Here is a 9,959-nt window from a genome sequence, read left to right on the forward strand (position 1 = left end):
AGAAGTTTGAAGGTTGAGAAGTTTGAAGGTTGAGAAGTTTGAAGGTTGAGAAGTTTGAAGGTTGAGAAGTTTGAAGGTTGAGAAGTTTGAAGGTTGAGAAGTTTGAAGGTTGAGAAGTTTGAAGGTTGAGAAGTTTGAAGGTTGAGAAGTTTGAAGGTTGAGAAGTTTGAAGGTTGAGAAGTTTGAAGTTTGGGAAGTTTGAAGGTTTACACATTTGTTGGGATGAATTTTTCCTTGATAACAATCTTTGGGGAGGAAAGACATTTGGGAAAGTTTATAAGAATAATTGTCTAGTGTGAAGCGGTCTTTATATTTGTTTCCATTACTCCAGCCCCCAATTATCTCCTCTTTGTGCACACTTCTATTCTATTCTTATTATATGAAGCTCTCCACTCTCCTTCGCTGGAGAAGTAGAGTTTTATGGACTTTGCTATTGATTAATGTTGAAGATCAATTAAAGATTGTGTTGTATTTCTCTGAATCTCTGCAGAAAGCATAATCTTTGGAATCATTCCTGATCGTCGTTTCATCTAAACTAATCATTTGGATCTGTAAATGGTTAGTCCTGGGAGGTGTGATGGTCTACTTGTTATAATCCTCCTGAGAAACCATCAAGCTGTAATGTGAGACCCCTCTCCACATTCCATTGATTTCAACCTCAGAACCAAACATGGTCCGGGCTCTTGCCTTGTAAGGGACATTTATTTCAGCTTTTATCACTGAGGCCACCATTTTAATTGCTTTACCGGCCTCCAGCTCAACCTCTGTGCTCGACGAGAAGGAAACCTGGAGAAGACATAGGAAGAAAACAAGATCCTTAGTTACCATGTGTAATTACGTCAGTACAAAGAACGGAAATCAGAATTGTCCAGTGTCTGGTATTTTTTGTGGCTCATGAAGGTGATGGATTGACAATAAAAGGAACCGAATAGGATAAGAAGAAAAGCAGCAACTGAGAGACAAGAAGAAGAAACAGATGTCAAATTATTTTTAGGAAACACTATTCGTATGGTCACCGGGATCTGAAACCAGCTTGAAGTCAAACAATAATACTAACATTACCTAAATTCTCATACTCTAGCTCGATGTCTGACAACATCATGGGCATCAGATTATGTTAACCCTTTTAGGTCAGGAGTTCTTCACCTGAGCTTCATTGTATCCTCCTGACTCTGGCCCCCTAATTGGTTGTATCCTGGTCCTGATGTCCCTTTTCTAGGTTTCTTATTCCACGTTATCATCCGGCTGGCCCAGTCCTCATCTGGCTGTAGTCTCTGGTTATATCCCTGTGACTTTGACTTTGGCTCATCCCTTAGCACCTCTGCTATTACCTGTGATTACAACCTTGGCTACTCTCAACTTCTATTGGATGTCTCAAGTCTGACTACAGCCTTTCCCTTTAAATTGGACAGTCTCCCTGTGCATCCGCCATGTTTGTAGGTAACTGCATTCTGTGTTCCCCTTGTGTGAAGTGATGTCTGCCCCTGTTTTGTATTCATCTATGTGTTGTCTGATTTATGCCTGCCATGTTATCTGCAGCCACTAGATGTTTCTGCAGAACCAGGGAAATAATATATAAGTTAGTATGTATATATGTGTGTGTGTGTGTGTGTGTGTGTGTGTGTGTGTGTGTGTGTGTGTGTGTGTGTGCATGTGTGCGCGTTTGTTACATGTGTGAGTTACGGAGAGCTGCTGCAGCTTGGTAGGGAAAGTGTAGGGACTCCAAGCACATGAGCCTGGCAAAAAGCTGCAGAATGGAGGTCCTCCTGGCAAGAAGCTGCAGGATGGAGGTCCTCCTGGCAAGAGATGCAGGATGGAGGTCCTCCTGGCAAGAGATGCAGGATGGAGGTCCTCCTGGCAAGAGATGCAGGATGGAGGTCCTCCTGGCAAGAGATGCAGGATGGAGGTCCTCCTGGCAAGAGATGCAGGATGGAGGTCCTCCTGGAAAGAAGCTGCAGGATGGAGGTCCTCCTTTCAAGAGATGCAGGATCGAGGTCCTCCTGGCAAGAGATGCAGGATGGAGGTCCTCCTGGCAAGAGATGCAGGATGGAGGTCCTCCTGGCAAGAAGATGCGGAATAGAGGTCCTCCTGGCAAGAAGCTGCAGGATGGAGGTCCTCCTGGCAAGAGATGCAGGATGGAGTTACTCCTGGCAAGAAGCTGCAGGATGGAGGTCCTCCTGGCAAGAAGCTGCAGGATGGAGGTCCTCCTGGCAAGAAGCTGCAGGATGGAGGTCCTCCTGGCAAGAAGCTGAAAGATGGAGGTCCTCCTGGCAAGAGAGAGACTGTGGTGGAACAAGGAAGCTTCCCTGTGAAGCAGCATAGGAAGAAGTAGATGGAGAGGTCTATGTTGGGTCTTGAGGTGGGTTTATACTGACATTTCTGCCCATAATGAGTGTCGACTGTCTATATTACAATCTGCACACATTAACAGTTCCTTTTGCACGGGGCGAGGCTTTATTGTATAGGGACGAACAACGATCATTAATATGAACTATCGGTCCACATCAGGCTGCATCATTGTCCGCAGAACATCGTTGTTTACACGGGGAGATGCGCTGCCGACAGCAATAATTTTATACGCTGCAAAAATTATGTGATCAGTGGAAAAACAAGCGTCTTCTCGGGTGTCGGCTGATCGCTGCCCTGTTTACACTGGCCAATAGGAACGCGCCCCAGGAGAGACCAGTAGGAAAATATCTGATACCTTGTACTACTGTTCATATTGTTCAGAAGAACCTGTGAATTTAACCCATTGTATGTTACGGCAATCTGTTGTGTCTGGCAGGCAGTCTTAAAGGGACGGAGCGATATAATTATTGAACCAGGACTGTGCTTAATGGGTAATTATCTTGCTATCGCGCCAACGTCTGTTCCTTCTGAGCTGGGGCCTAGGAGCAGAGTTCTTACTCTGCGTATCTCCTGCAGTAGACGGCAGCTATCACAGTGACTGGTGAACAGTCAGGGTAGTGTGGAGTCAGACGCAGCTTCTCTCATCGGACTCCCGTGGGACTGACGTACCTGCCTCAGTCAGACTGCCGGTCTTACTTACAAGAAGCCTGTTACCATGTGACTTTGTGTGAAGCTACTGCAGTTATTTATGTTTTACACAATAATCCCTAGGACTCACCTCCGTTCTATTTTCCTTTGTGAAGGCCCAGTTGTGGCTGGTGCTCATGTTCATCGAAACATTCACGGCACCTTCGGAGATGAAAGGAACTCCGGTCTTAAAAGAAACTTCAGTTCCCATTTCAAAAGTAAATCCATGTTCATGGGTAAAGCTGCTGGACTCCTCTATCGTTTTTTCGAACCTGAAACAACAAAACCAGTTCTAAAGTCCGATTTATGGGGGAAGGGGTCACATAAATAAATGGAAGATAATAATTAATGGCATTCTCGGGGCCTCAGGTATGGAAGGCATGGACATCCTCGCTGTCTCACAATCTTTACAGTCTTCAGGAAGAGGAAAACTGCCCCTCTCTAATACTGGGCACTGGCAGGGGAGCTGCATACAGCAGTAAAAGGAAGCAGCGTGTGTGTGTTCTCTGGTCATTCTCCCATTGTGTAATCCTGCCTATCTAGTCTCCAGCAGCACAACAACCCTTCCCTCATTATGGCCTCGCTCTCTGAGTACTTACGTGAAGGTGTGCTTCAGTGTGGAGCTGCTCCTCCTGTTGTCATAGATCTTCTCTTCGAGCACCTCAGGGAGTTCGGAAACTTTTTCTCCCATTTCAGGCAAAAATTCAAAGCTCAGAATATTGTGAATTGTTTTGTCTTTTGAGAATGCAAAAAATCTAAACTCATGATAGGACCATCCTAAATAGTCAGCCTTCCTCAGATAGTTTGTGTCTTCTGGTACCGGTGGCTTTCCCCTGTAGATGTTTCCATTGTATTTATCTACACACCACAGTTTTCCATCAGGACTGAAAGACATAAAGTGAGTGAGCCTTTGCCAGCCACTATCTCCAACCAAGACATTGGACCTCATCCAAATGTCACTTTCCTCAGATGGCGGTGCACCCTTGTAGATCTTATCTCTGTTGTTCACAGCGTACAGAATGCCTTCTGGATCAAAGTACATTGCCTCAAACTGGTTATAATCTCCAGTTCCTATTTTCTTCGCCTGCCCATAGAGCCAGGGTAGGTGCTCATTATCTGGTTGTGGCCCCTTATAAAATGCTCCATCAGATGTGATTCCATATAATTCTCCATTGGGGTGGAAGAAAATAAGTTTAATTCTGTTCCATTCATATCTTCCAACTCTTCGAGCCACCGAAAACCAATCAACATTTTTATTGGAAGGCATTGGTCCTCTGTAGAGGTCTCCAGCGCGGATACAGAAGAGCTCCCCCTCTGGGCTACAGGCCACGTGACTGACATTATTAATTTTGCCAAGAATGGCAGCTCTAGAGTTAAAACTATCTAGACGATCTCTGGGTGGTAAGCCGATTTTTACAGTATAATCCCTTGTCACTCCCAGAAGGATTGTGTCTGGAAATAAATGAGAAATCACAAAATATGACGTGAAAAATACTAAATAAAGTATCTAATCTCTGGTATCCAACTACTATAGATCTTACCGCTCCTCCACCTCTCGTATCTCCTCTTATAGATTGTAAGCTCCTATGATCAAGACTATTACCCCTGCCCCACCTCGTGTGTCTCCTCTTATAGATTGTAAACTACTTTGATCAGGCCTCTTACTCCTCCCCCACTTCTTGTATCTCCTCTTATAGAGTGTAAGCCCCTATGGTCAGGACTCTTACTCCCCCCCCCCACCTATGGTATCTCCTCTTGTAAGTTTTTATGGCCATGACCTTTACTCCACCCCCACCTCTTGTATCTCCTCCTATAGATTGTAGGCTCCTATGATCAGAACTTTTAGTCAACCCCCACCTCTTGTATCTCCTCTTATAGATTGTAAGCTCCTATGGTCAGGACTCTTACACCTTCCCCACCTCTTGTATGTTGTCTTATTCCTCATAGATTGCAAACTCCTCATAGATATTGCAAGATGTGAATTTGATATAGAGATGGTAACATATAGATATAGTTACATATAGAGATGTTTACATATAGAGATGGTTACATATAAGACTGGTATATATAAAAAAAATCTTTATATAGAGAGATTGTTACATATAGGGACTGGTACATATAGAGACTGGTACATATAGAGACTGGCACATATAGAGCCTGGTATATATAGAGACTGGTATATAGAGAGACTGGTACATATAGAGATAGTTACATTCAGAGATGGTTACATATAGAGTCTGGCACAAATAGAGACTGGTACATATAGAGATGGTTACATATAGAGATTTGTACATATAGACGCTGGTACATATAGACGCTGGTACATATAGAGACTGGTACATATAGAGGCTGGTACATATAGAGATAGTTACATAAAGAGACTGGTACATATAGAGATGGTTACATATAGAGAAAGTTACATATAGAGATGTTACATATAGAGTCTGGCACATATAGAGACTGGTACATATAGAGATGGTTACATATAGTGATAGTTACATATAGATATGGTTACATACAGAGATAGTTACATATAGAGACTAGTAGATATACTGTTGGTTACATATAAGATAGTTACATCTAGAGACTGCTACATGTAGCGCCCATGGCCGCGGGCCGTCGGGTTTACTCACCTCCAGACGCCCGCAGCCATGGATCTGTGAGCGCTGGCCTCCGTCTCCCTCCTAGGAGATGCCAGCGCTCACTTCCGCTCCGTCCGGCTGGCTCCCGTAGGTTGCGCGCGCACGCTCGCGCCCGGCCTTAAAGGGCCAGCGCGCGCAATTAGGAAATCGTCATCATCATCAACTGCCACGATTTCCTGGTCTATAAGAAGGCCCCTGGCCTTCTAATCCTTGCCTGAGCGTTGTTAGTCTTTCCCAGTCTGTCTCGCAAATGGTCCCTTAGTGTCTCCCTTTCCAGCTGTTACCCGTGCCCTGTTACCGTTCCTGTATTCCGTATTGTTCCTGTGCCTACCCGCGTTCAAGTGCCATCCGCCACGTCAAGTGTCTTCTGCCACGTCAAGTGCCATCTGCCACGTCAAGTGCCATCGGCCACATCAAGTGTCTTCTGCCACGCCAAGTGCCATCTGCCACGTCAAGTGTCTACCGCTCTTCGGATACTGCCCGCCACGTCTGGGGCCACTTGCCGCACCTGCCTCCACCCGTGCTGAAGCCACAGCCACCGCCCGGACTAATTCAGGTACCCAAGCATTACTGTCTGCCATTTTACGTTCGCATAGACTGTGACCTGGTCAGCTGCCTCCCCGCTACGGCGGAGCGACCTAGTGGGTCCACAAACCCAGTGTCTGTGACACTACATATAGAGATAGTTACATATAGAGACTGGCACATATATAGATAGTTACATATAGAGACAGGTACATATAGAGATGGTTACATGTAGTGATAGTTACAAATAGAGACTGGTATATATAGAGATGGTTACATATAGAGATATTTACATATAGAGATGGTTACATGTAGAGACTGGTAGATATAGAGATGGTCACATATAGAGATGGTTACATGTAGAGACTGGTAGATATAGAGATGGTCACATATAGAGATAGTTACATACAGAGACGGGTACATATAGAAATGGTTACATATAGAGATGGTTACATATAGAGATATTTACATATAGAGATGGTCACATATAGAGATAGTTACATACAGAGACTGGTACATATAGAAATGGTTACATATAGAGATGGTTACACATAGAGATGTTCTATGTAGAGATGTTACATATAGAGACTGGCACATATAGAGATATCTACATATAGGGACTGGTACATACAGAGAGGGTTACATATAGCGATAGTTACATATAGAGACTGGTACATATAGAGACTGGTACATATAGGGATAGTCAAATATAGAGATGGTTTCATATAGAGATAGTCACATATAGATATGTTTAAATATAGAGACTGGTACATATAGAGATGGTTACATATAGCGATTGGTAGATATAAAAGAAGAAAGTTATGATAAAGAAGGAAGAAGAAGGTGATAAAGAAGGTCGAAAAAGTTTATGACGAACGGAGAAGAAGGTATAAGGAAAGAAGAAGTTGATGAAGAAAGAGGAAAAATTTGATAAAGAAAGAAGGAGAAGGAGGAGAGGAAGAAGAAGAAGGAGAAGAAGAAGAAGAAGAAGAATGAGATGAAGAAAGAAGAAGAACGAGGAGAAGAAGAAGAAGAAGAAAGATCAAGAAAGAAGAAGGAGAAGAAGAATGAGATGAAGAAAGAAGAAGAAGAAGAAGAAGAAAGATCAAGAAAGAAGAAGGAGAAGAAGAATGAGATGAAGAAAGAAGAACGAGGAGAAGAAGAAAGATCAAGAAAGAAGAAGGAGAAGAAGAATGAGATGAAGAAAGAAGAAGAAGAAGAAGAAGAAAGATCAAGAAAGAAGAAGGATGTAAAGAAGGAGAAAATGAGATAAAAGAAAGAAGCAGATGAAGAAAGAAGAAGGTGATGAAGAAAGAAGATGAAGAATCAACATAAAAGACAGGTACAAGAAAAGAATAAAGAAGATGAGGAAGGCGATGAAGAGGAATAAGAGGAGATCAGCAGAGAGCGGTTACCTGTGGTGGCCATCGCTGGATCTCACGCTCTCTGTAGGCCACTGTGAAGAATTATGCTCAGACTCTTATAAGTTGCAGGTGTAGACATCATGTGAATCTATATAAATAAATGTGTGTCCAACCCCCCCCCCCCCGTGCCCCTTCCTCCTCCTGCCCTGCAGCGCTCCATCATGTGTACTTAGCTACTTATCTCTGTTTGTCCCTCATACATTGGTGTTTGCTGTGGATTTCTATCACCTTTACTATGACTTGGAGATAGTGAGATGATCTACGGTCTTCTTCCCATCATACGCTGGTTTATTTGTGCCTGCCACGGGGCTATAATTATTATAAATAGTCAGAACTTCTCTCAGTAATATTTGATTTTCACACAAATGTCATAATTACAGAAGAGCAGCCTGCGAGCAATTTGAGAAGTTTGAGGAAAAAACGGATTTTCCCTGTAGCTGCGAACTGGTAAAACCCTTCTTGAGTAATGAGGATTTAAACTGTGAAAGTGATTAAAATGAAATGTTTAAATGACTCCATCTTGCATAGACGACATCTTGAATGGTGGCGGCCATTTTGGATAGTTGGAATCCATCTTGTGGCCTGAGGGAGCCATTATAAGATTAATACGTTTTGATTGCTTTAAAAAGCTAAAATATCTGTGAGCATCGTCTGAGACAATTCTATGTTATGTGCTCTCGGGTTAAATATATTCATTATGTTTGTGTGATAAGGAGCCAATCGTCCTTGAGTCGGGAAGAATGACCATGTTTACCATAAGGGAGGGGGTCAGCCGGTCTTCTAGCCTTGGGGAAGAGTTTCATTTAATTTAAGGGTGGGGGTAGCTTGAATCTTAGTCTTAGAGAAGGGGTGTGTTTGATATAAGGGAGGGGGTAGCCTGACTCTTAGCCTTGGAGAAGAGGTTTGTTTGATATAAAGGAGGGGGTAGCCTGACTCCCAGCATCTATGACACGGTATATTTTGGGAACCCATAGTTTCACACTTCAGACGTCATGTAATATTGTAAACATTGTGAATGATTGGCTGGAATCACGCTGCTCCTACTGAGAAAGATATTATTGTGATGGTTTGTGGAATAAACGTCAGTGAAGGATTTTGAGCATACGAGCATGGTCTCCTGTGTCATCTTTTCTCTCATATATATATATATATATATATATATATATCGATGACTTGGAAACTGGATAAATCACTGGAGGGCGGGTATCGGTAGACATACCCATTACAAATTTCAGTCTAATATGTTTTGGCCCATGATTTGCCTTAATATAAAACAAGCAAATGTAATATCAAATATTGTTTCATTTACTACGCGTTTCATGGCCGGACCGGCCTCTTCATCAGGTAAAATACAAATGCTATACATTTCCCTTGCAAAGGTGATATAACGGTTCTCACCGGTTTGTTCGTGGATCCTCGTTGTCGTCTGGGAGATGGTGCTTGGAACCCAGGCAACGCTTGGCACAATGGGTAGAGGCGGTCGGATGGATAGGCAGAAGTCAGGACTGGCGGCAGGCGTCGTAACGGGTATGGCAGCAATAAGTCAAGGCAGGCGGCAGACAAGGATAGTCAAGTTCAAGCAGAGGTCAGTAATGGGAAATCCAGACAAAGGCAGAAGGAAAGGAAACAGGGAAATAGGGCACAGGGAACTCACGGGGAACTTGGTTGAACAAGCAGGGATGGAAGGGTGGAGGAACCTTAAATAGGAAGTTCAGGGAATTAAGGCGCGCGCTGGCCCTTTAAGGCAGGACGAGTCAGCACGCGCGCCCTCTAGTGGCAGCAGCCGCACATCGGGGATGACAACCACGGAAGGAGGTGATGGCTGCACTCACCTGACGCCATCCAGGGCCAGCAGGACGTCCGGACCGGGTAAGTGGAGCTAGGGACGAGCAGCTGATCAGGGAGGGTGCCGGAACCGGAGCTGAGGACGTGGGAATGGCGGGGAACGGCGTGGCAGCCATTACAGGTGAAATATATAGCCAAGACAAAGTGGTAAAAAAATGTGTGAAAAAGTGCCAAGTCAAATGGATCAGTCATGCAGAGGTGTTTGGATGAGACATGTAGAGGTGTTTGGATGAGTCATGGATGAGACATGCAGAGGTGTTTGGATGAGTCATGAATGAGACATGCAGAGGTGTTTGGATGAGTCATGGATGAGACATTCATAGGTGTTTGGATGAGTCATGGATGAGTCATGTAGAGGTGTTTGGATGAGTCATGGATGAGACATGTAGAGGTGTTTGGATGAGTCATGGATGAGACATGCAGAGGTGTTTGGATGAGTCATGGATGAGACATGCAGAGGTGTTTGGATGAGTCATGGATGAGACAT

At 43.9% G+C, this 9,959-nt stretch overlaps 1 protein-coding gene across 1 annotated transcript; it reads right to left on the reverse strand.

The window, feature by feature from the left end:
• Positions 1 to 225: 225 nt before the first annotated feature.
• LOC142727830 (uncharacterized) lies at positions 226 to 9,469 on the reverse strand. Its single transcript, XM_075849056.1, has 7 exons — positions 9,460 to 9,469; positions 3,636 to 4,488; positions 3,128 to 3,308; positions 2,705 to 2,790; positions 1,684 to 2,306; positions 1,058 to 1,089; positions 226 to 786 (listed from the first exon to the last, which is right to left on the reverse strand). The coding sequence occupies exons 1-7, from the start codon at positions 9,467 to 9,469 to the stop codon at positions 583 to 585; spliced, it is 1,989 nt and encodes a 662-aa protein (XP_075705171.1). The 3' UTR covers positions 226 to 582.
• Between the last annotated feature and the right edge of the window lie 490 nt (positions 9,470 to 9,959).

The sequence above is a fragment of the Rhinoderma darwinii genome, unplaced genomic scaffold (assembly GCF_050947455.1).
Source record: "Rhinoderma darwinii isolate aRhiDar2 unplaced genomic scaffold, aRhiDar2.hap1 Scaffold_650, whole genome shotgun sequence".
Taxonomy (NCBI): Eukaryota; Metazoa; Chordata; class Amphibia; order Anura; family Rhinodermatidae; genus Rhinoderma; species Rhinoderma darwinii.

Coding starts and splice junctions, on each gene's coding strand:
- LOC142727830 (XM_075849056.1), bottom strand. Junction 3,309..3,635: donor ACACTGAAGCACACCTTCAC/GTAAGTACTCAG, acceptor TTGTTGTTTCAG/GTTCGAAAAAACGATAGAGG. Junction 1,090..1,683: donor CCAAGCTGCAGCAGCTCTCC/GTAACTCACACA, acceptor TGATGTTGTCAG/ACATCGAGCTAGAGTATGAG.